Below are 27,808 nucleotides of genomic sequence, written 5' to 3' on the forward strand. Positions count from 1 at the left end.
GTAGTAAGTGAACCGTTGATTGTCAATGAATATTCAGATAATTCAATTACTATTATCTCTTTTAATTAAACTATAAAAGAAATTATATATTCTACTCACTTCTGGTAGTATCAATGTTAGCAATCAAATTTTAACACAGCTACGTTATAGTGTTATACTTTATACTATATTTGAAGTGAAATATTGATATTTGTAATTTTGTATTACAGAGTTTTAAGGTTTTTTAAAATATTACTAGTCATTATAATTTATTTTAGATTCTGAACGAAGTGATAAATGTATTGATTTTACAATTATGTATGTGTTTTGTGCGCGCGTATGTGAATGACGAGTGTACAGCATAACTTGTCGAAATAAATAATAATGCTTCAATTTCTAACTTCGGGGGTGGTTTCCGATGGCAAAGTGAATATCCTTGGTGCATAACAGAGGTCTAAAGTAATCATTAATACATAAACCACTTTTATACCAACTATTGAAAATTATATCCTAGGCTGACAAATCATCTCCGTTCAAAATCGTTTTTTTGTATACTATGATACCTATCATTGGATTCAAATTTAATACATCCATTATAATAACCTACTCCCAATTAACTGCAGTGAAAAGGACCTCACGATGTTATATTAGAAGGCAATAGAAATGGCCAAGTACTGGTCAAATGATGTATGACAAATTATTGATACCAGAGACTCAAATTACCAAAGAAGTTACCAATAAACGGCCTATTTATTACTCTTTAGTCCATACATACCTATAATATAATATTATAGTTTTATAGATTTATTTGTTTTATTTTACCTAATTTTTAAATTTTAAATTTTATAATTTTTACTGTAAAGTTATATTCTATGTTAATCAATTGTATACCAGTGTACTGTAGACCTACTATACAGCAGAGCGTTACTCACTTGACCACTTTACTTTTTAATATCAAAAATTTAATTTGATTGTGAATAAGTAAAAAAAAAATGTATAATATACAATATATCTATTCATATGTAAGCATCCACAAGCAATCAAATTGAATAGGAACTGGTTATTGTTATGATAAATGTTATTTAAAAAAAAAAAAGAAATAGAACATAAAAACATAAAAACATAATTAAACCTAATTAATATGAAAAAGTATACAACAAAATTATAGATTTGGCTTTATTGTACCATGAAACAAATTAGTTTTTAGATAGCCTTTTTCAAAAATTGCGCAATACAAATATGAATTCTGTTCAAAAAAAATATTGGTGCATTTATTAGATCAAACCCGTAAAAATATCATTAATACTTAAGAAGACAACATTAAGTTTTTAAAAAAATATAGTCTATAATAAGTATAATAGTTATAAGTTTTAATGAAATTAATATAAGTCAAAATCAATAATACTACAAGAATCAAATTTCTTCTGTTTTTAGTTTTTTAGTTTTTTTGGGTTTCTTAACTTTTGTAGTGTTTTGGTTATTTTTACCTTTTGACTGTTCAAGTTTGAGCCTTCTTTCTCTTCTTTTTGCATTTTTACTTTTCACTATTGGTGTACTTTCAATATTTTTTTGTTTTTTTATATTAGATTTACTTTCTACATTACTGTCAGTATTAATAAAAATTGATTTATTAGCTTTTTTATTCTTCTTATTAATAATTTTAGTACTTTCAATAAGTTTTTCCTCTTCGTTGTCTGCAATATTTTGTTCCTCTTTAACAACAACATTATCTTCAATATTCTTTTGTTTTTTTATATTAGATTTACTCTCTACATTACTGTCAGTATTAATAACAATTGATTTATTAGCTTTTTTATTCTTCTTATTAATAATTTTAGTATTTTCAATAAGTTTTTCCTCTTCGTTGTCTGCAATATTTTCTTCTTCATCAACAATATTTTCTTCCTCTTTAACAACAATATCTTCAACATTTTTTTCCTGTTTGACAACTTCTTTCTCTTCTAAATCTCGACGAACAAACACAGCAATGAAAAATCCATTAGTACAATCATCACTTGGAATAGCATTAAGACACATTTCAGAACAATCAAAACCAGGAACTCCTTTATTAGTCCAGCCTTTCACTATTTTAGTACAATCTAAAAGCTTAAATTTTCCATTAACAGATAAAGCTTCATCAACAACAGCTTCGTTTTCTTCGTGATTTGCTGAACATGTGGAATAAACTAAACGTTCTAATTTAGGATAACTCTTTAATGCATGATTTAATAACTGGGCATGCACATTAGCTAATTTTTTTAATCTCGTTTGAAAATAATTTTGATTTTGTTCTGATGAATCATTCCGAACTCTATCCACAATACCTGAAAAATCATTATTATATAATATAAAATATTTGAAATTTAATAAAATGTATAAATAAATTATCATAAATGTATCCATAAAAACATTAATTGAAAAAGAAATATAGAAATAATTATTATAAACAAATCATATTTACCAGAACCAGAACATGATGGATCCAAAAGTATATATTTCACATCATCATAATAAGGAAATGTCAATGCATCCATATTGAATGTTTCCACATTTTGTACCATATATCTTTCCAACATTTTTTGCATTATATTGAATCTATCTTTACAGCGATCAACAGCATAGAGTTTACTATAAAATATAATAATAAATGTATTAAGAAAAATGTCATATAAAGTGTATAAAGAAACTCACCCCTTATTTTGCATAATAGCAGCTAAATGAGATGTCTTCATACCAGGAGCAGCACACATATCTAATACAGTACTATTTGGTTCTGGATTTAATAAATAAGCAGCCAAACAACTTGCCTATAAACAAAAATTATAAATAAACAGCTAAAACATTTTAAGACATATGACAATACAAAAAAATAAATCAGTTAAAAATACATTGTATTATACACACATTATACATGTACATACTAGGGATACAAGATATCTTATAGCATCCCCTACTGAGATAGCTTAAACCTTAACTGTCAATAAGTTATTATTGTAAATTTAATTAGAAATCATTTTAACTATTTTAAAAATAAAGTTTATTTTTTCTTACAAAATATACATAGATATATTCAGAATCGTGACAATATGACATATTAATTTAATTACATAAAAATGTATAATAATAAAAAACCTCTTAAGCCAGAAAACATAAGTGTTTTTAGTACAATAGGTTGACCAATACAACTTAAACTGATTCATTTGATATCTTAAAGATAGAGAGCATGAAAATGAATCTTTTATTTATTTTAGGTATCAATAAAAAATAAAAGCATAAAGTTCTCATATACCAAATAGTACTATTGCATTATGTTTTTTATTATTTGATTTTAAAATTAAGGCATTTACATATTATTCAATCCATACAAGTACTTAATTTTCAATGTTGTAAAAATACTTTTAAAATGTATTAACATAAGTATTTTATTTTTAAAAAAATATTTAAGACAAAATTTTAACTAAATACTTTTTTTCATAATTGAGTGTATTATGTTAAATGAGATTTGTTTTTTTTTTACCATAAATTTCTTAGATTTAAATAAATATCAGTAAAAGTTTACTTGAAAGTTTTACAACTAAATTTAAGTTATTTATAAAATACTAATAAAATAATTATTAATTGTAATGTAATAAAGAAATGTATTAATATTTCATTATAGCCAACTATTACTTTATTCAAATTTAAAATAATTATCAAGATGCATAAATTTTTTTATTTGTTTTTTTTGATTTTATATTTTATTTTAGCGAAGATAAATTTAAATCATTGTTTCATTTATATCAAATAAATGTTTGTTTGGTAAAAATAACCTTGTTATTGTATCAATCTTATTAACAAGAGATGAACTAGTGTATTATATAAAAATATAAGACTTTGGTGATCAATTATTTTAAAACAATTCTAAATACTTTAACATAATTTGGAAAATAATATTTGAAAGAAGGTATTTAATAATTCAGTAATCAATACAGTAAACTTGTATTGATAGCAAACCTTATTGGAAGATTATCTTTAAAGTATGTAATTATTACTCAAAATTATATAGGAAAATCAACACTCAAATACTTTATAACACTTAAAACTTCTATTAAAGGATATACCTAGTATTTAGTTTCAACTATTTTTATTAGGGTAAGTTGGGTAAAATAGATATTTCAATTATTTCACATTGTAAATGCTTTATTGTATCTATATGGGGTTTGAAGTCTTTTGGTTAGAGCACATTGATGATAGCCACATAGGCACCCCATTCATTACTGGTGACCAGAGTTGTGCATAGATAATATATTACTGTAGTTTGAGAGTATTATATTATCGTGTAAACCAGTAGTAGGCAACCTTTTTTGATCCATGACCCCCAAAATTATTTATTTTGATAATACGACCCTCGCCCCTTCCTACCAACATTATGTAAGACTATATTATGTTAACTATAAAATAATATACTTAGTATATAACTTCTTCATTTAGTGCAAAATTATTGGCGACCCCCTGATAAAATTTCAGGACCTCCTTAGGGGTTGCGGCTCCCATATTGCGTACCACTGGTGTAAACCTATATAAAATAACTACGAAGTATTTCGTATTATGTTGTTATCCAAATTGATACTTAGGTATCGCCTAACTATTCACTTAGATGCCATATATTCATACTCAATGTTATTTAAAAATACAATTTTTACCTTATCTTGAACAATTAATGATCCATTATTGTACTCTTCAAGTTCATAAAACTTCACTTTTGAATTGAAAACTAACAATTCTTTAATGTGAACATCTTGAACAAAAACATTTTTTGCTTTGAATTTATCAGATTTTATTAATTCCAAAAATTCAGCATACGATTTTGGTGATTCTAACTTATTAAATTTAAGTTTTGATAATTTTTCTAATATTTCTTCTATTGTAGTCATTAATGTGTTAACGCGGAAAAACCTAGGTTTTAAAACTGAAAAATATAAATACATTTAAGTTTTAAAAAATTAGTATATACATTGTACAGTCAGTAGATACAAAAATAATTGTCTTAATAAAATGTTATGTCCACGTGTATCAGTGTTCTTTCCAACTTAAAAATGTATAAAATACCAAATTTTTATTTAGTAAAACCAATTTTGTATTGTTAACTTTAATATCAAATTCAATTAATACATTAAAAAATCAAAGGTAAGAATATTATCATTAGCATTTAGTGGAGTCAGTTGATATTTAACTTTTAAGTGAGTAATGAGGATTTTAAAACTGTAATATTATTTTATTTGTTATAACTTATAAGTTCATAACACTTTTTAAGAACAAAACAACCTAGATAATAATTGGTTAATTCTCACTAAAATTAAATCTAACAAAACAAAATTAATTTTACTGAATCCAAATGTAATATACACATAACAAAAGACAAGTATTCTTCTCAAGTTTTTACGTTAAAAATAAATATTTAATCAACTATTAACTTGATAAACTAGCAAATATAATTTATATATGCCAAGGCAAATTTAATAAATAAATTATGATATTATTTGTACCTTTAGTATACTTGGAACCAGATAGTTTTTCTAAATCATGTTCTTTCATGAGCTTTAAAAATTCATTCTTATATTTTTTTATTGCCAATATATTTTTAGCATTGCCTTTTAATCCAAATTTTGACCACATCATTTCAGTGATAAATACATATACCAAATCACGGTCCATATTATTCTCTTTTTCCAAAATATTGCTTTTTTCTACTAATACATCTATTACCTTTTCCCATTTAAAAACATTCATCAATACAGCATTCAATGTTAATTTATTCTGAAAAAAAAATCATAATATTATAAATTGTATAAGCATTAAGGATAGAAGGGACAAATGAAAAACTAATTATATTTGTACATAAAAAAAATTCAGTCACTAAACTAAACAAAAATTAATTTTGAACATATTTTATCATTTTGAAATACCAAATGTATATCCAACAAAAGTTCCCTAATTTGTTCAATAATTTATCTTATTTACTATACAATAATTAAAAATAATCACATCACTTAAGTATTAAAACACTTTAAAAAAAAATACTTATAAATAAATTTATGATAAATATTACTACAGAAAGCCTGAGTTTAACAATGTATTTTATGATTCTATTAAATAAATATCTAACATATTAATACCATAACCGATTGTCTTTTATTTTGTTCTTTGGTCAATAAACATTCAATAATTTGATTATACCTGGGTCTGTAAAACCTTATTTGTGATAGACTTGAATATTATATTGAAATGCATTTTTATTGCTAAAACATCTTTGAGATAGTCTGATAGAACCGCAATATTCACAATATGTGGGTATAACAGCATGGAGTATGCATTGATATAAAACATATAAATAGGCCTAAAATTCTACTTTCACTAAACATTCACTTTTAGTAGTTTTTAAAAGAGAATTGATGGTTTTCACTAATACAAAATAATTAAGAAACTAATATTTAAGGCAAGAGATAAAAGAGATGTATAACGATGTTGTGGTTAACACATTTAACAAATTTTAATACTATGTCACATCCATAAATTGAATGATGAGAATATAATAATAGAATTATAATTTTTCTCAGTCCAGTACAAAAACAGAAAAGTATTATACAAGCTACCAAATCATAAACATCAATATCTCTCAACGACTTTTAAAAAAGACATACATCAACATTAACTATGAAGGCTTGGAAATTGAGATAGATACATACAAACATCTCAAATAAATTTGAATTATATTACATTTTACTATATTATCTATCTATAAGTTATATTAGATACAATTATTTAATTATTTTAGATAAATTATATTAGATGAGTACCAATACAACTGCATAACCTTGTATATTATTAAGGCCCCTGCAAACCCTATCAATATTTCATCAAAAGTTTACTTTGCATCGGTCAGAGCATATAATTAATATTTTAAATATTTTTCAGTATATTTAATACTAAAAATTTAAAAATGTATACAATTCAATTATATCTATTTGATCTATTTTTGTCAGGAATTTGATGAAATTGAAAAAGTGCTCCGACCGATGCAAAGTAAACTTGTTTAACAATTCAAAAATTTTTATATTTTCGAAATTGGACATTTAAAAGTACTCAAATTTCTTTCAGTTGAGTAGGTCTTTCTTATTCATAAAATGATTTTGAAAATTTTGATCCAATGAATTTATTGACTTGCATGGGTGTGCATTAAGCCAACCCATCGCCGCGTTTTCGTTATCAATATTAATTTTACGAATGACTGTCAAAATTGTATTGTGTTGCATTAAAGCATTATATTAAGAAAATTTACTTAAAAAGGTAAGATTTTAAAACTTATTTTATTTTTAGTATTTTGCTATATTTTTTTACAGGATATTTCTAACTTAGATACTCTTCCGAGTGAAATATTACCTTCAGTTAGTACTGTCGACAACACAGTTAGTCATGATAACAATATTATGTAAGTGAATATATTATTCCATTAGTTTAGTTGGTTCTTTGTTTAAATTCTGAGCATGGAGTGGATCAATGATTTTATTTTTTTTCACTGTAATTTAAAAAAAATAATTGTAGACATTTGAAACTTTCCACTTTTTAGGCACTTAAAATTAAAAAAATTTTAAATGTAATTAAATATAAATAAATTAACAATTTATTTTAAAAACTCGAATTACATAAAGCCTACTTAGCTCAGAATCAATAATTTTTTATGTTACAAAATCGTTTGAATAATAATTTAATGTTTATTTGAAAAATTATTATTATAATTAATCAGATCTACTAATACAATAATTCCTGAACATGGAGAGTCAAGTTTGGAGTATAGTTATTCACAGAGTTATTCAAGTAATAACAAGACTTCATTCTCAATTCCCGAGTTAGTATATTTTCGTTTATTATTTACAATTTCTTTACACAAAATATTATATTTATAACATTATTTATTTATTTTTATTAATTTATTTTTTATTTTTATTTATTTATTATATTATATTTATATGTGTAATGTGTATACATACATATTTTATATCCAAATGACAAAATATTATCTTTTAAAATTGTTGTTGTACTTAGGAAATGTATTGTCAGTAGCCAGAGAATAGTAGACATACAACATATTTTAAATACTATTACAAAAATTAAACAAAATCCATTTGATTGTACATTTTTAAACTTTCGACTTTAAAAGAAATACAGTCCAGGTTTTTAAGTGAATTTCATTTTATCTGTGAAGTATGCCATAAAGAAAAAGTTATACGGACTGAACCATTTACAGATGAATTTGTACCAATTAATTTGGCTATTGTAGCATCAACTGTTTATAATGGTCAAGGTTATTCCAATATTGAACAATTTTCAGCTAGCTTAATTAATATGCCTTGTATGTCTAACCTAACTTATCAAAAATTGTACGAAGAAGTAAGAGAAAAAATGAATTATATTGCCTGGGATGCAACTGAAGAAGCTCCTAAAGAAGAAGCCAAAATAGCACTTGAGAATGGAGATGTATCAAAAGATGGGATACCTATGATAAGTGTTGTGGTCGATGGAGCGTGGTCAAAAAGATCATACAGATCAAATTATAATGCATTACCTGGCGTGGTAAGTAAAATATTTACTATTTAGAATATGTAATTTAGGTACTTTAAAAAATTTAATGAAATCAAAAAATTAAATAAATTGTTGTATTTCAAAGTGATTAAAATTAATACTTATTTAAAAATTTAACTCCATTAGTTGTTTAAAATAAAATAAATTTTTACTAGGCGTGTATTGTGGAATATAAAACTAAAAAAGTTTTATTTATTGGTGTACGTAAAAAATATTGCACTGTATGCAAAAAAGCTAAAACAATGAATAGACCTCCAACAAAACATGAATGTTTTAAAAAATTGTTGGGAACATCTTCAGCTATGGAGGCAGATATAATTATTGATGGATTCCGCCTAAGTGTTAAAATGCATAATTTGATATATATTCAAACATTAGGGATGGAGATAGTAGTGTTATTAAAAAAATTCAAATAGCAAAACCATACGGGAATGAAATTATAGTAAAGAAAATTAAATGCACCAATCATATTTCACGTAACTAGTCTGTTTGTCTCAGAGATTTATCTACAAAAAGAAAAAGTGCATCAGGTTTAATTGTACCAGAATTTATAAGAACTAAAATAAAAAAAAAATTACTTAGACTACGGTTAGTTAATAAATTATAAAAATATAAATGATCTTAATTTTTTTTTTATTATACTTTCAATTTAATTTTAAATTATTTATTTATTTAATTTTGATTTAAATTTTTCCGTAACAAAAGCTATCATATTATTTTAAAAAAACATGGACTTGCCTCAGAACAAAAAAGTAAAGTTATTAAAAATTGATATTTTAAATTGGCCATTTTATGTATTTGGATTTCATGATAAATGCAATAAGGTATAAGAAAAATATATTTGAAAAATAAATATTATTATCTATTTAGGTACTACAATATTTTTTATTCATTTAAAAATAAATATAATTTTATCTTTTCATGACACTTATTCCTCTTTTAGTTACTTTGGTTCAACAATTTAACTAAATTAAATAAGGGTTGGATAATTATCATTTATTGGAATATTTAATATTAAACTTTTGGGATCTTATAATGCAGGGTATAATACTGCAGTCTTTACGTATAATTATGAACCAAATTATTTATGGCAATTTTATAAGAAGTTAACCAATTTTAGCCTGGGAATGTATACAAAATAGTTTATGGTCAATGAAAACAAAAGGAGATATATTGAAAAAACAAATAGTAAAATTAATCCTAGGTAATTTATAATATTATACTATAATTATAATTTTTAAATGATGATGGGCTTATTAAAAATATCTTCTTATTTTATTTTTATTTTTAAGACTAAAAATAAAAAAAAAAATCATTTTTGGTCTGGATTCCGAATATAATGCTATACACGAAGAACTCGGTTGTCAACCGTTGGCAATGACAAAAGAAGACTTTGAAGACAAAAAAATTCAATTTTTAGAAAAATTAAAATTAAACAAGACTGATATTTTCAGAGATATTTTTAAATTAGAACGTTGAACTATTGATCAATCAAATAACGAAGAAAGGAAAAAGAAAGATTGTCCAGATTAACAGCATCCAATTTTGGTAAAATTTGCAAGATGTGTAAAACTACCATTAGAAAAAACACTGTAATTTCTATTCTCTATCAATCCTATTATATTCATGAAACTACTGCTACTAGGTAAATCGTGTTTTCTATTTCATGAATTATTTATAATATACTTTGATTTGATTTTTTATTATGTCATGATTTAGTTACGGAATTCAATTTGAATCAATAGCAAAACCAAAGTTTGAAACCATGTACAACTTAAAAGTACTCCCAGCTAGTCTATTTGTAGATTTTAATTTGCCATTTTTGGCTGCATCGCCAGATGGCCTTATTGAAAATGATGCAATCGTTGAAATTAAGTGTTCATATTCGGCTAAAGATTTTTCACCAGATGATGCACAGAAACACAAAATAAATTGAAGTTTATGGAAATAGAATCAGAAAATCCTTAATATTACATTTTTCAGATAACTAGGTACCTAGTATATTGATATGGTTCATTTTTATAAGATGGTACATTATTTTGTTTTCCTAAATTAAGTTTTAAATTAATAAGTTCTTACCGGATACTGTGCTTGATAAAGCTGAGTTTTATAGCTGCTTCCAGTTTTGACTTTTTTAATTATTTTTGCAGCAATTTTGTATAGTCCAGAAGTTTTATCTTGATTTTTATTCATCTTTGTGGCGGGTTTTTCAGGAATCATCTATAAACACAGTAACAATAAGTTTTAATAAATACATTGATTCATGGGTACTTTATTCAAAGGCCTCATACTTACATTAACAAATTTAAAGCTGTTACTGCCTTTACGCGAAACGACAAGTAATAAAGTCCCTTAAAATTCTCTCGAACTTTTATTGAACGAATTCAATAACTCGTGAATCACATGAACGAAAATAAGTTGTGACAAAAATTTAACACAAGGCAAACTTATTAGTTATTACAAACAAATCAGTATACCTAATATGCACGTGTTTTACTCGTTATTTAACAATATTACTATCTAGTATCTACTTATCTCAATGTTACATTTGTTAACGCCTAATCACAGTCTCCGCGATTCTTGTATCACAAAATAAAAGAATAATAATTTATTTTTGATAACATTGATAATAATAATATCGACGTGAAAACAACGAGAACTGATAAAAAAACTAACATTTTTTATAACAACTCGAACAACCACAGCTTTAGAGTTTAGATAATACTTATAGTTTACTATATTTTACTACTATTAATACTACTATTATAGTACTACTTTTTTTATGATATATATATAAAGATACGATTTCAAAATTATCCATTGATTTAATATTATTGTGTACTGAGTTGTGACGTGATGAGGTTGTAAATTATATTATTACTATTAGACAGTAGTCATTAGTTGTAACATTTACTCAAAATATGGTATTTTACAAGGAATGTTTCTAATAATCGAGTTGTAAATATAAATGTAAAGAATATTTGTATCAACTCACGAGTACACAACAAAGTCATAATGCTTTGATTATTTCTGAACCCTTGATGTCTGAATAATGTTAAATGGTTGTATTACTTATTATTAATTTTTTAGCACTTAAATACCACTGAAAACTAAATTATCCCAGAGTAAGACTTTAGAGATATATTTTTAGGCCATAATAAAAATTTTAATTTGAGTAGATATGTATATAATTATAACAATAATAGGTTTGACCAAACCTGTATGAAAAATTTTAACTTCTAAAATATATGTCTAGATATTAGTACATTATTTTTTGTGTACATACAACTGATTCTATTTACACAGTTTTTAAATTACAATTAGCATGTACATTAATATGTTAAAAAAAATTAAGGGCACTGTCCAAGTATTAGAATATTAATTGTTCCAGGCTCAACTGATTGAAGTCTACGTACACCTATCGTAGTAGTAAATAATTACAAAAAATTTCTAATTAACGTGTACTGGGAAATACTTGTTTTTATAATTATATAAGTAATTCAAGATATTTAATAAAAAGTGATAGGATTTCTACAGCGATATAATGCATTATTAAAGATAGTACCTATTTATTCATATCAACCAATAATTATTATATTTTATAAGCAATTTCGAATAAAAACTTGGATTTAGTTTAGTATATAATTACCCTCTTTTTGCATAAATTAACCTTTTTGCTATTTAAATCACATTTTTACAAATATAATATATGAAATATCTACATTATATTATTATTAGTATCGTACTGCATATTTATGGCCAGGCCTCATAATTATATATATTTTATACTTATATATAAAACTCATATCTATCACTATTTACTGATTGTACTTGTTTTATGTAAATTTTAAAGACATTTGAGTTTATAACAAGAGTCTGCTATTTAAGAAACTATTTATTTTTAACAATATTCCATTTGATGTCATATAATAAAACTTATAATTTACTTACCCAATATTGATAAAAACAACAAATGAATATAAAAGCAATGAATTTATTAAATGTATCTTAAACTTAAGTACTACTAAAGTTTCCTCATACTTATACACAATTAAATAAATAAAAGGGAATAAAATTATAACAAACTAATCAATGGTATAAAAAAAAAAAAATTATTTATTTTAAAAAAGTGATAAATTACATAATAAAAACAAAAAAATAACCAAACAACATATTTTAAAGTATAAAGTAAAAAATGTCTTAACGTGCAAGCATAACATTAAAAATTAGCGAAATTACATAAGAATCAGTTAATAATAAAGCACAACAAACAAATATTAAAATTCATCATGTAATTTAGGACTATAACCGTGTTTATGTTTTTTTACATGTGTAGCAGCTTCTTCCACTAGGCTTATGAATTCATCTTTATCAAAAGAATAATTGGTAAACTTGGCGTGCGCACCCTGGTCTGGATGATGACCCTACAACAAACAATTATCAAATTAATTTTTAAATAATTATTAAGCTATTGAAATTAATATTTTCAAGTTTCAAAATTATAGTAATTAATATTATTTATCAACATTTCATCTATTTTATATAAAACAAATTAATTGTAAGATTATTTTTAAAGCCTTTTGTATATTTTAATAATACTGACACTGCTATATCAAATTTTTATTTTAATACATTAAAATGTTCAAAAAGGTCTAATTAACAATTTACAAAAAATGTAATTCTTATTTGAAAAACAAAATTTGGTATTGCCACAAGACAAATAGTATGAAAAAACTTAATAATTGAAAATATGGTCTTTAAATATTATGTATAAGAATTTCAAAATGAGGATGAATAAATTCATTATAAAAGGAAAAAATATAGGAGTGAGCTTGCTAAGAAAAAAATTGATACCCAATTTTCCATATTTTATAGTTAAATGTTTTATATTATATATTATACTATATTATTATATTATGCTTACAAATTTGGCAGAATAATATTTTCTAAAAGAAATTCCACTTCATCAATATAATTAAAAGGATGTAATATCAACATATGTTGTCCCCGTCTTGTTAAATCAAGACAACAAATGTGGGTGTAGCATACTCTTAAGAAGACGCAAACCCATATGAGTTGTCTTCGTCTTACAAGTGCATAACATAGAAAATTTATGCTCAGCAGATCACGTTTAGCTCCGTTGGTTTAAAAATTAGAGTGAATCTATTATGAAACTTAATGGTAAGAACATTATCTGTGTTCATATATGGATTTTTATGATAGTTAAATTTTTTAGCAAGTTATGCATACATCACAAATATATAGAATAAGTTTATTTTATATCTATGGTGTATATAATACAGCATAAATTAAAAATACTCATTACTTACATAAAAACTGAATAATTGTAAAAAATCTACATATCAACATGGATAATGTTCTTACCATTCATTTTTATAATAGGTCAATTCACTCTAATTTTTAAACTAATAGAGCTAAATGTGATTTGCTGAGTTTAAATTTGCTGTTACGCACTTGTAAGACGAAGAAAACACATATGGGTCTTACGTCTTCTTAGGAGTATACTACACCCACATTTTTTGTCTCGATTTTACAAGTATGTAACATAACAAATCTAAGCTTAGCAATTCATGTTTAGCTTTGTAAGTTTTAATGTTAGATAATGTTAGAATAAATATTGCTTACCTTATCTTGCATACTAAACTTATTTATATCACGCCATGTTATGTACTTAACACCTCTTAAACGAGCTAAATCTTTGTAACAATGTTCATCCTCACAATTATATCTGTTAATAAATATAATAAAAATTACCAACATATAGTAATGAATATCTACTTTAATATATATTTTAACAGCAAATATATATTTATTTTCTATTAGCAAAAATCATACTCACAGTTCAAATAACACTGCCCATTCTGGTAAAAATAATAGATGAGTTAACCCAGCACCATGCATTCCTATAAATATATCAGTGTTATATGTTATTTGTATTTGTTCTTTAAAAGTTAAAATGTTCCCACTATAAACAACCTGAAAACCATTTTGATTAGTTTATCAACTGTGTAATCCATTACTTAAAGTAAAAATACCTTTTTTACTTCATACTGTGAATGATTTTTTAAAGCAGTTATTAATTCATTCTCATTCAATACGTTTCTATATTTTGTATTTCTAGACAAAAAAGTTATCCTTATTTTTCCATTATCATTTGGTTTTTGGACAATGTTTAAACGATATAACACGTGTTGAGAAAATGCTTTGAACAAACCACTATTTTCACATCCATCAATCTAAAAAATAAAAATTATCAAACGATGTTATTCTTAGGCATGTTATATAAATTAAATAGCTTGTAAATCATAATTTTTCCATGAACAATTATACATTTAAAAAATAAAATAATTTATAATTACCAATGGAGTATTATAATACAGCCCAAATATCATTCGTGGTAGTAAAGGTAAGATAATATCATTAAAACAAACAACTTGTCCTCTGAATGTGTTTAAATTCCATATTGGATGCATTGTAAATGCTTGAAAAGTCTCACTAAATGCAGATTCGTAAGCAAATGACTCCCAAACTAATATGTGTATGTTTTTTGAAAACATACTAGCTCCTGAGCTATTCACATGCTGAGATGCATATAAATTCAAAAAATCACAAAAATGATGGTACATATTCACAGCTAATGAAATAAAAGTTTAAAAACACTATTAAATGCATACTATAATATTAAAGCAAAATTATAAATAACTAAAATTACAATTGAAAGTATTTACTTGCGTCTATTTTCATAATAACTGTGGGTTCAGTAATAATTAAATCACATTTTCCAGGATACTGATCAATTGTTGTAAAAAACCTTAATTCAGGACTCCAAGACTGTAATGGACTCAGATGATCACACTGAGCATCTAATTTCTCTTTATGAAACCTATATATGAGTTACATATGATATTAATCATTTTCTTGTATAATTGTGTTAAATTAAAAATAAATTTAAGTAAATAAAATATTGTATAATTTTATTCACATATAAATCACAATTCATTGACTTTAAATAATTAAATATTAATCAAATTTATCATTTTTTTCTTCTATTTGTTTTATTAGAATTACACTTACTTGCATTTTCCACCAATTTGACCATTAGTAAGTACATCCATTTGATATCGTATCGGGTGGTTTTGGTTTAATATATTTTCAAAATTTATCATGATATTATGTCCACGACAAAACTTCAAATGGTTTGTGCATTCTAATGAAGAATCATCCTGAAGGTACAAAGTCAAAATATTAACAATACTATCATAGTATCAACATATTGATATTATCAGCAACAATTTATTATAATTAAAAAATATAAATTGAATATTTCTACATTTTGAAACCTGATTTATACTAGAACAAGTAAAACAACAATGCATAAAAGTAGCATACGGTAAAATTACAGAAGTTTATAACTTGTACACATAATGTACAACTGCATTAGAAAATATGAGTCAAGTGTAATAAAACATTACTTGATTTATTGGCTCACACATGTATGTGATTTCTTCTCGTTGTTGTTTTACATAACCGAAATCTCCTTGATCATAAAATGCGTCAATTTGATCTCGTTTAGTTGGCGCCCAGCTAGTTCCAGGACCTGGACACACAGGATCCAAATAGCGGTGCTCTGTATCGCAATCATTTTCATAACCCCAACAGCGCTACAAATTGAATAAGTATGAGCAACCGTGCATTCAAGTGTATAATATACATTTTAACTACCGTCACTTACAGTTTTATTATGTTTCGTTATTGAGTTCAACATGTATGGTAAGTGCTCTGGATGAACGTTCAAATCCATCGGTACTGCATCTGGCCGAACGACATGGTTCGACAAGACGAAACATGGTATAGCTATGATCTTGAGGTACAACATGACGACTGTTCATTAGAGAAGATCGTCAATGCCTAAACTATACATTAGGTGTCATCATCGTCGTGGCAGAGTCGTGTGTAATAAAAATATTAGTCACGAAGGGGTAGGCGGTAGTCCATTGCCAAGTCGTTGGCGGGCAACGCAATTCGGAAATCGGTTATAATAAATACTAAATAACCACGGCCGATGGGCAGGCGACAGCGCAATGTTTACTAGTTCAAACGTACAAACCGTTTAGTCAGAGGAGGGGTTCTCAAAATGTTTCCGTTATCGTTACGGTTGAGTAATGAGTATAAAGAACTATAGAAAACATCGTACGTATCTACCTATATAACTTTACTATAGTGTACGGAACTACGGTACTATAGCAAAGTTTTAGTAGTAAAATCAACAAGTAGATACCGTATTAAATTAATAATTATGTCACCTATTTTATTATTAAATTTAATATTATTCATTAAAAAGAGTAACAGCGATCACTATAACTTATGGGTCATAATCATTTCAAAACAAAAGTAGGTACCTACCTAATACAGTTTAATACATAGTTGATGGAATTTATGTCACAAATAAATTTAACTGGGTACCTACCTAAGTATTTAAGAAGGTACATTTTTAAATTATGTAAATTTCGAAAACATTGAACACGAAAATCTCAAACTTACGTATTAGTAAATCGTAATTGCTATTAAAATTCTCTAAGCATTAATGTACTTATGTGTTGGTTTGTCTTCGAAGAGGAGTTGGTTAAGAAGTAAAAAACCTAATAATAAGTAGGAACCTATATAATATAGGTAATATAATATTAATATAATATAATGTGCAAACGAATGTTTATTATTTTGCCTATTAATTAGGTGCTATCTAATGGCTAATACCTACCTACATAATTATATATAGATACTGGAACAATTTTATAGTCACTATTTGATATGTTATATAAAAATGCAAGTCTACAGTATAACTTGAGTAGGTTACCTATACTTAACTACCTATATCGGCTGTATTTATGTAATCCAACATTCAAGTACAAAATATGTACCTAGGTTTACACTAAGTGCAGGTACACTACAAACAAATTCCTTGTTTTTTATTTTTTTTTTTTATTTCTTTTATTAATAATTTGCATTAATTACAATTACTTAACATACTAATTTGACTGCAAAATATTATTTTATTTATAAGATATTACTGAGACTCAAATTTCAATGCATTTGCATACTTTTTTTTTTTTTTTAAATTCCTAACATTGCTAGGTATTTAAAATTGAATCAAATATTCAAATGACTACTCAATTAAAATCTTTGTTTTGTATGAATCCGTTTATTTTTAAAGTACCTACCTACTTATAATAATTATCGGCATTGTGGTTTTTAAATTATAAATTATTTAAAACAAAAAATATGTTTAAAAGGACGTTGTACGTATATTTACTGCTCCGCCTTCTTAAAGCGTGACATTCCTGACATTACAACATTGGTGGGTACCTATGTAGTAGCCGTAGTAGGTACTAATAAATTGTATGTTTAGAAGTTATTTCAATTTTGTGTAGTTACTTAGGTAACTAATAGAGGAAAATAGTAAATTGACCTAGTATCAAACTTAAAAGTAAAAAAATTAACTGTGTACTGTGTTCTATCATTAAATTCTTACAAAATTACAATTGTTAAATTGAGTTTTAAGTAGGTAGGTACCTATGTAATTTATTAATTCTTTAAAATAATTCATACTTTAGTTAAAAATTAAAATACCATAAAAACTGACGAGGGAACACAGTCACACAAATAATATTCTTACTTTTAAATTTGATGATACTGATTATAGGTCAATTTCTCTCTAATATTTAAACTGACAAAACAAAATTGGAATCCTATTATTCAGTTTGGTATCCTAATATGCTATATGCCTGTATGTGTTAGTAAGACGGAGATAACACATGCGAATTCTGGTTATTACCTACAAGTGTATATTCCTAACATAATATTAATATTTATTTAAAATAATAAAATATAAAGTTAAGACAGCCTTTAAAAAAAAAAAAAAAAATCTCGGATATCGAAAACCTAGTGTTTGGTGTAGGTATTATGGATAGGTACTAATAAGTTATATGTTATTAGGTTTCGTACTGATTTATAGATATTTTGCTTAAGATAAGTAATTAAGTTGTTAGGTACCTCCTATATTAGTTGATTTTTAGTTAAATAATTAATAAAATTTAACATTTTCCCTTTATACTTATTTTAAATATATAAAAGGTATACCAACCTGTTAACTGTTTCTACAGTTATTTTTAAGGTTTTAAATTTTAATGTGCCATATTATATAATAATAATAATAATAATAAATGCTTAATATAACACTTTGATATAAGCATTACATCGGACTAAATCAAGAATTATAATTTATAACGTATAGGTAGGTAAGATTCTTATAATAGTAACAGCATAGGCATGGCCAGACTTTTACAGCAGGTGTTTCTAAGGCCAGAAATATTCCAAAATAATTATTGAATTAATTTTAGAATAGAACAATATTAGGAACATCTGGAACAACACTATAAACATACAGAGCACTAACGGGTAAGATACATAATATATTCTATGATGAAGCATACCTAATTTAAGAAATTGGTCAAACTTACACTAACTATTGATGAAAAATAAATTAAATTATATTTCCTTAAGGATTCACGTCATAATTCAAAGATTTTGACCAAAAAAAAAAAAATATATTATATACATTATATTATATTATATATGTGCAGCTGTTACTATGGGATACACAATAACACTCTTAACCCGTAAACAAGCGCATATCAATAACAGTCTATTTAAGTACCTATATCTACAATTTATAAACAGAGTGATTCACTAATTGATTAGTAGTACTTACCTATAAAAGTATTTGTACCAAGTAAAAATAAGTTAATAATAACTAATAACATTATTAACTATAATCATTATTCGATAGCAAGTAACGAGTTGTACATTAAAAATTATAATAATTAATAACTATAATATATATTTATATTAATATATATATATTTCTATCTATCTACTTATGTAGGTATATATGTATATTTATATATACATAAAAATATACTCTCGTTCTGATGTACTTTATACATAGGTAGGTACACAGTCCACACAGTCAACAATAATAACTTTACTGCTCATTTACAAGTTTCCTGTACGACAATAACTTAATACAATATTAAGTGCATATTTTTGTACGTTTAATTATACAAGGACAAAACGACAATCAATTACAGTATTTCACTAATAATGGTGTGTTGCTTTTATATTATACATAAGCTTATAATAACGAGCGAAATAACATATGAACGGATATTATTATACCTACACGCTATAATGCGCCTTTTTATTTATTTTTCCAAATTATATGGTGTATAAATATAATACTATAATATAGATACCTATTAAATACCCACAATGTATAATATTTAAAAATACATACTACGTTATAATAGCCATTATTCGTGCGTGCATTGCATTAAGCTCTCCTTTGTCTAGATATTGTATAGGTAGTTTCTATAACTTTACATAGGTAGGTGTAATGCATTTTGCATAATATTATAAACGTGAATAATACTTTTATGTGTATATTGAAGTATTATATTTTATTATACTATTAACAAATATGAAATAACCGACAACAGTTATTTAGATTAAACCACGGTACACAAAACGTTTAAAAGTGGGTGGTATAATATTTAAAAACTAAAAAAAAATATTTGAAGGTCAGCCTGTGTTCTAGACTTACTGTTAATCGTATATACCTATATTTTACCGACAATATAAATATATTATATGATTAATATAATAAGTCACGATGTGCTTGGCGCCTATGCCCTAGGCCTATACCAATATAGGCACGCAATAGCGCAATAATATGCCGCTGTTGAGTATTTCGATATGACACGCCTAATAATATGTAAGAATACAAGTTTATTAGTTATTACTGTTATTAGCTACTTATTATTCATATGTGTACCTATTGTACTTATTTGGATGGGTTTTATGTAGAGTGAATCGTTTATAGTTTTTATAGTTTATTACCTATATTATGGTTTATGGACCAGACTACCAGTCTGATAATAATAATATGTAGCTATAATCTACTCCCCACTTATTTTAATAGGACATACGTAGATAAGTCTCAATAGTCTCATTAAAATGTGTTAAAATATTATGTTAAGTATAAGCAGTTCAATAGTAAATTTATAATCTGCTGAATTTATAAAAAAAACTTAGTCAAAATATTTAAAACTACAAAAAATTATTTTAGGAATAATAAAATATTACAATTCACTATAGATGATAAAATTTATCTTAAAAAAATATGTTATAAAAACAAAAGTAAGGTTAAATTAGACAGATTTGCAGATTTCATATGTAAAATAAACTTTAAAAATTATATTAAACACAAATGTTAATATCCATCCATTTAAATAATATTTAAAAAAACTTCAAGTACAAATCATTGGTGTGTATTTAAATTCTTTTTTTTAAAATTTAACTTATTCAATTATACCTACGTATAGCCCGTAGGTAAGAGTTTAGTTTCGTAATTAGTAATATTTAATTTAGAATTTTCAATTAACAGTTTCATTTTATAATTTTATACTGAAAAATGGAAATAAATATAAATATATTATAATTTTATTCTGAAATACTTAAAAATTAATTAAACAATAAACATATATAGTTAATAATGAATTATAATATACAATTAAAAAATATTCTAATCAATTTTTAATAATTTGATTTTAATTATTGTTAATAAAAAAGTTTGATGATTATCAAAAAAAAAACAATCTGAAGTATGACGAATAATTCTTTTAAATTTTGAAAAGTATTTATTTTTAAAACAAAAACAATAAATCCAAGATAATATTTTAAATAAATACTTTAAAAATATTTAAATATATCTACTCAGATACTTTGAGACATGAGAACACAGACATAAATTAAATTTATCTATTGATTTTGTCTATTACCGACACTTAACCTTTTTATACAGATAGGTAGTTATGTACAAAATAATTTTAATATTGTAAAAGATCATGTCATGACTTATGTTTCAGACAATTACTTGAACTTGGTTGACTATCTGAAAGTTCAAAAAATTGTAATAAAAGTTAGATTTTTGATCAGAGAATTTGTGTAAGACTCAGTCTTTCTACAGTTATAAATAAAGCATTTGGCTACTTAAAAATCAAATATATTTTAAAACTTGTATAGGTACCTATGTCCTATGTAATGTCTTTTTTTTTTGAATTAGTAAGATATGCCACACATATAAATTTTTCAAAGAGTAGGTAGTTTTGAAAATTATTTTGAGTGACTTAAAATTAATGGAGATTATTATTATTGCCTTTATTTAGTGTAGGTAACCGACCCATTGATATATTATGAATGGTTGGTAGCAATAATTTAAGAAAACTACAATATTTAAAATTATTGATATATCATATTACTTATATTCGTATGTCTTATAGCTTATAAGATTATTATTTATTTAGTCAATAGTCAAACAACAAAAAAATTATAATGTATTTTGTTAATTTGACAGTTTTTTTGAAGTATTTACATTTTTTTATTTTAATGTGTGTGTAATATGTAATCTAACCAAACCTAAAAAGAATACAAAGTCATTCTTATTTTAAAAATTTGTGTATTTTTTTGGAAGAATAACATGACAATACATATTTACATTACAATTAACAATGCATCGCTTATAATAAAATAGGTATTTTAGTTTACATTATACCTATATATAATATATGTCTTAGGTACAATATTGTTTTTAAAGTCTAAAAAATATCGTTTACTTTTAAAATAAGTACTTTGTAGTATTCAAATATCCGTGTGATTAGTATATTTAGTATATTCAGTCGACATTTAGAATCGATAAAAAAGTAACTTTGTTATTGACATACATTAAATTAAATATTTAAATTTCATAAAAATTATGTACCTATATGTATCTATATTGTATATAGCACGAAAAAATATGTATATTTCTATATTATGTAGCTTAAATAGTTTAATATTTTTATACGTAAAGATACGTTCTTTTAATTGTCGAATGATCTCCACTTAGGTTGAAAATAATTAATATTACTGTTTGATTAAGACATTTCAGATTTTAGAAAAATGCAAATATTTATTTTGACTCATAAAGTCATCATGACCACAATACAGTTGATACTTAGAAACCGATAACTAAAGAAAAGGATGCTGAACACACGCAAACGTCGTGTTTAATTAAATATCAAGGTTAAATATAATTGTGCAAAACAAGTTGCTGTATATTTCTTTATTTAATCATTAAGGGACAACCACACCAACATTTATTTTCTGTGTATCTCCTATATAATATAGGTATAAATATATTCCGTATTTCCACAATTTCGACTCTCTGGTTCAGCTTCGAGCAAAATTTTATAAAAAAAAATATTTCCTTTACAATTTTGCATTGATTGAATAAATTTTTAATATTTACAATTTTGAATAAGTTTATTTTATTTTATTTAGTTCCTCTGTAAGAACGAGACAGATTCAACAACCTGTATTAGAAATATAATGTCCACGAAGTTGTCTAGTTTTATATTTTCTGATAAAAAATAAGTTAATTCCAAGACAATAATCTTATACCTAATAATGAATACATTTTGGTAAAAATACTAGATAGTTCTAAAAATTACACTTTTTTTCCTGAAAAGTTAAAAAATTGAATTTTCTATTTTCTAGTTTTTAAATAGAATCCTTCAATTGTTTTATGTAACCAAACCTCAAATATTTTAATTAAGAATAGGTACATAATATTTTGTATTAATTTGTAATCATTAATGTGTGAATGAACTATGAACTGATTAATGGCCGAGGGTAATCAAGACCCTTATCTAAATCTATACCTCTAAAACCGATTAAAAATAATTTCTCGTCTATTCTATTCTAATTAATCTCAGTAGATACTTACTATTGTTTTTAGAACTATTATTTTATATTATTTTGTTTTTTTTCTTGTTGAAATTTTAAATCCGCTACCAACGATTTAATAATTTATTCAAAATAATAATGCTTAATTAGAATAGAGTTTCTATATTTTTGTACTCCTAATTGCGTATATTATATAACAAGTATAGTTATTAATTTAACTAGGTATATATATTATATATATATACGATAAATAATTATAAAGACTATTACCTGAAGTGTATTATTAGACAATAAAGATAACAATAAAGAAAGTATTAAAATTATATACACTTTATTATAAGTGAATATTATGAGTATTACGTCGGTTATAGAATAAAATAGATACCATTTACAACTAACATTTTTAAATTTTTATTTTTTCTATGAATCATCTGACGTATATTGCCGAGTAATGACTAATGCCTATAATACCTATAACATACTAATACAACACAGTAATAGATTTATTATTTAATCAACAACGCATTTTATCTTGTCCAAGGTTCAAGTGTTCCTGTTTCACACCAATATATAGTGTAAACAATATGTTTATACTGACAACAACTGACAAGTGTTAAAATGTTTTAGAAGTATAATGTTTTAGATTTATTAATATTTAGAACTTATTAAACATTTATTAATCATAAAAAGATTACAAATCATATTTCTTGCTATGTGTTTATTTAATATTTAAAAATATTTTATTTAGTATTTAGGTACCTATTTAGGAATGAGTAAATTATCAATTATCTATTAGGAGTTAGGACCTTGGTTTCATTAATCATTTTTATAGTTCTACAAACAACATTGTAAACGAGTACATACTATATATTGACTGATATTGTATAAATTTAAATTATTTACAAATAACGAAATTTGATTGATTTGAAAGGTTAATTATTAACAGTTATCCATTCTCCGTATACTCATGCATTAATATTTTGTTAATACATTAATACATTAATTTGCATTAATTTATTTGTACACCAATCTTACTAAATCATTTTTTATGCTAGAAAACAAATTATAAAATTCAAAATTTTGATTTAAAAATATTATGGCAATATTAATAACTTTCAACATTATTTAATTTCTATAATATTATATACCAAGTAGGTAATTAATAATAAATGTATTAATAGGTATTTAACTTATATATTTTTTTAATTTAAGAGTTTATTTGCATACCAATTAAATGAATTTTATTGCATATATTTGAGCATTTTTAAAATCATAATTGCATACACGTTCAAGCTTTTTTATTAGTGCAGAAACTAACGGTTTACGAACCCTGCATGTTATAAATACCTAATATGTATTTTATTGATCAAACAAATGAATTTAAAAATATCTTATACAATTTTCAAAATAATATTACTCTACTTTACATCATTATTATTTATATTTTTTTATAATATTAGCTGTTGGTTATTTACCATAAAAAATTACATGGTACACAATAATTTTTATTACTACACTATCGTTAAAGAACTATTGTTGTATACTTGCAAATTGTAGGTGTATGGTTACTACCATGTACCTATATTAATGATATTATTTAGATATTATACATAATATAATATACATCATTTATTGAAAAAACGTGTTTATTTCCCAAGTGGTACGTCATATACTGCCTAATATTCTAACAATATCTACCAATTAGCTATCATTATACCACTGCATTGTCGTTGCATAATTATCTTTATTAACCGGGATGGACATTTTCATATATTTAAGTCTGAGTAGATACTTAATATGATACATTTTGTAGCGGTTTTAAATATGCTAACCGTAAAATGTCGTCCAAGCACCATTTCCTAAATAAATTTTTTTATAGTTAATATAGAGCCATAATCCTAGCTATTATAACACTATCGCAAATTTAATATAACATGATATTTTTTTCTGGTATAATACCAACATGTTTATTGTTTAAATTTAACTTTTGCTAACCAAGACGAATAAGCAAACATCTAAGCTTAGGTAATATTAGATTTAACAGGATTCCATTAAAAAACCATTTCTAAACAACTATAGGTACTGTACAAAATTTAGATTTAATTAAAAATAGTACAATAATTTATCAATTATTTTCTAACATGTTCAAGAACGTTCGCAAAAGAAGGGGATGGTAAGTACATTGGCAATTTTTCATCTTGGTTCTTTTTGTGTACTTTATGTTTTTATTGTTTTTACTGTAGTGTTTCAGGTCAAAGATCGGAATATGGTCATCGATATAGAGTTCAGATTTTAATGTATTTGTTCAACCAAACTATATATTTATTACAATATTCTTGACTTGAAAAAATTATTTATTGATATTTGAATTTTTCATTTTTTTGTTTTTTTTTTTCAAAGGATAAAAAAATGATTTGAAAATTTAATACAAGACCCCCTCGTAAGTTGTTCTTAATAATATTTGTATTAAAATAGATAAGCACAATTTTTTATTTTTTAATTATTATTTAACTATTAATAGTTTTAAATTTTTACTAAATTCGTCAAAATCAAATAATTTACAAACAATACAAAAAATAAGTATTTTATAGCAAACAATGTATAAAATCTCCAATTCTAACTAATTCATTTTTTTCATACAATTTTCCTCGTAAGTATTTCATACTGGAGCTAAAATATACAAAAACACAATTATTTTTTATCGATATTTTAAATTAAAATTTGGACATAATTAGGTATACATTTTAACAATGAATTCTGTTAATTAGTTAATTATTTTTTTATAGTTCAAAAATATAGTTCTGCAGGAAGAAACAAAACTTTTCGTAGGTATATTATGCATTTTACTATACGAAATGAAATTTTCAAAATGAATATATTTATAATCTACATTTTATTCTATGAACCTGTATTCACACTGTTTCATTATTGTAATAGGTACTAATTGTAAAATAAATTATTTTAGTAACTATATTAAAGCATATCATGAAAAATATACTTGGTGACATACTCGTAAACTGATAGACCGCATCTGCTCAGAATTAGTTTGTATACTACCTATAATATACTATGATGTATTATCATGGAATTCACATTTAACATAATGTCCATTATACCTACTAATATTACAGTCAACCACTCTACAAGTTATATAAAGTAAAATTGACATACTTGTATCCAGTACCCATATAGGTACTTGCCCACATTTTTTAATTATAAATATATTATATTATACGATAAATTTTAGTGTCTTAAAAATGAATTGTCTTAATTGCAGTAGACAGCCATTTATCATTATGCTGTGCTTGCATTTTAAAACTATTAATGGTATACTATTCAGGCTGAGTAGGCTGACATAAATTATATTGACAACACGATCTTTTTTTTTTTTATCAATATCATTGAAGAATATTTAAAATTCATCATAATCGAAAAAAACGATCTCACATGTTGACTCAGATATTAATAAAAAAATGATTGATGAATGAAAAAATATATATTTCTATAAGATTTTCGGTATTTCAGCCGATAAAATATTATCTATTAATAAGTTGACAAATACATACCACGTATATTATAAAATTGTCTACATAATTATTATGTGGGAAAAATGAAATTATTGTGAAACATGTATTTATGACGAAATATGTAAAATTAAGTATGGTTCATTTTATTACATAACATTCAAAACGAAATTATTACTTTTTCAAAATAATTTATTAAGTCATAGTAAAAATATGTATTTATGCATTAAAATCCAAGACCCGGGTCATAATAATAATATTATAGTACAACGATTATGACTTATGAGTTGTATATAAATACTAAAATACATTCTAAATGTATATAATTTGAATATTTATTACTAAAATTAATAAATATGTTAAAATTAGGTAAAATTGCAGTCTGCAGACAATGAAAACTGAGTAGTGATTGCGGTCTTCGGACAGCATAATTATTAATTTTGATCACTGATGTATACAGAGTGATTCACTAAGTAGTATACTTTTGTCTTTTCCCTTGTATACCTATATATATTTTAAGATATGATGTTTGTACTACTTAATAAATGTTCTGTGGAGATACAAACTTCTATTTTTCAGATGAATATTTGAATATTATTTTTATAAAAGTAAATTATTAAGAAGATCATTTTTCTGAAATTTAATTAAAATAAAAATTTTATTTCATTCAGTATTCTAAGCATATAATTGATCCATGATATTAGGTTTAGACTTTTAAACACATAGAGGCTATGGTGGTAATTTTAGTAATTTATATTGATTCATCAATATTTATCATTTATAAAAATAGTCAGAGTATAATAAATACAAGATCCATCATATTT

At 24.4% G+C, this 27,808-nt stretch overlaps 2 protein-coding genes across 2 annotated transcripts; both read right to left on the bottom strand.

Annotated features, from left to right (window-relative positions):
- Nucleotides 1–1,138: 1,138 nt before the first annotated feature.
- On the bottom strand, nucleotides 1,139–11,130 carry LOC114130516 (28S rRNA (cytosine-C(5))-methyltransferase). The gene is made up of 7 exons (XM_027995508.2): nucleotides 10,894–11,130; nucleotides 10,678–10,818; nucleotides 5,505–5,775; nucleotides 4,662–4,927; nucleotides 2,671–2,786; nucleotides 2,441–2,607; nucleotides 1,139–2,303 (listed from the first exon to the last, which is right to left on the bottom strand). The coding sequence occupies exons 2-7, from the start codon at nucleotides 10,816–10,818 to the stop codon at nucleotides 1,393–1,395; spliced, it is 1,872 nt and encodes a 623-aa protein (XP_027851309.2). The 5' UTR covers nucleotides 10,894–11,130; the 3' UTR covers nucleotides 1,139–1,392.
- A 1,557-nt stretch (nucleotides 11,131–12,687) lies between these two features.
- Nucleotides 12,688–16,711, bottom strand: LOC114130515 (EGF domain-specific O-linked N-acetylglucosamine transferase). Its single transcript, XM_027995507.2, has 9 exons — nucleotides 16,352–16,711; nucleotides 16,092–16,280; nucleotides 15,694–15,842; nucleotides 15,348–15,502; nucleotides 14,979–15,253; nucleotides 14,655–14,855; nucleotides 14,459–14,595; nucleotides 14,245–14,347; nucleotides 12,688–13,022 (listed from the first exon to the last, which is right to left on the bottom strand). The coding sequence occupies exons 1-9, from the start codon at nucleotides 16,493–16,495 to the stop codon at nucleotides 12,876–12,878; spliced, it is 1,500 nt and encodes a 499-aa protein (XP_027851308.2). The 5' UTR covers nucleotides 16,496–16,711; the 3' UTR covers nucleotides 12,688–12,875.
- Between the last annotated feature and the right edge of the window lie 11,097 nt (nucleotides 16,712–27,808).

The sequence above is a fragment of the Aphis gossypii genome, chromosome X (genome assembly GCF_020184175.1).
Source record: "Aphis gossypii isolate Hap1 chromosome X, ASM2018417v2, whole genome shotgun sequence".
Taxonomy (NCBI): domain Eukaryota; kingdom Metazoa; phylum Arthropoda; class Insecta; order Hemiptera; family Aphididae; genus Aphis; species Aphis gossypii.

Coding starts and splice junctions, on each gene's coding strand:
- LOC114130516 (XM_027995508.2), bottom strand. CDS start 10,818: ATGATTCCTGAAAAACCCGCCACAAAGATGAATAAAAATCAAGATAAA. Junction 5,776..10,677: donor TTTATCAAGCACAGTATCCG/GTAAGAACTTAT, acceptor TTTTTTTTTCAG/AATAAATTAACATTGAATGC. Junction 2,608..2,670: donor GCTATTATGCAAAATAAGGG/GTGAGTTTCTTT, acceptor TATATTTTATAG/TAAACTCTATGCTGTTGATC.
- LOC114130515 (XM_027995507.2), bottom strand. CDS start 16,495: ATGTTGTACCTCAAGATCATAGCTATACCATGTTTCGTCTTGTCGAAC. Junction 15,843..16,091: donor TGTGTGAGCCAATAAATCAA/GTAATGTTTTAT, acceptor TTGTACCTTCAG/GATGATTCTTCATTAGAATG. Junction 14,856..14,978: donor TGTATTATAATACTCCATTG/GTAATTATAAAT, acceptor TTTATTTTTTAG/ATTGATGGATGTGAAAATAG.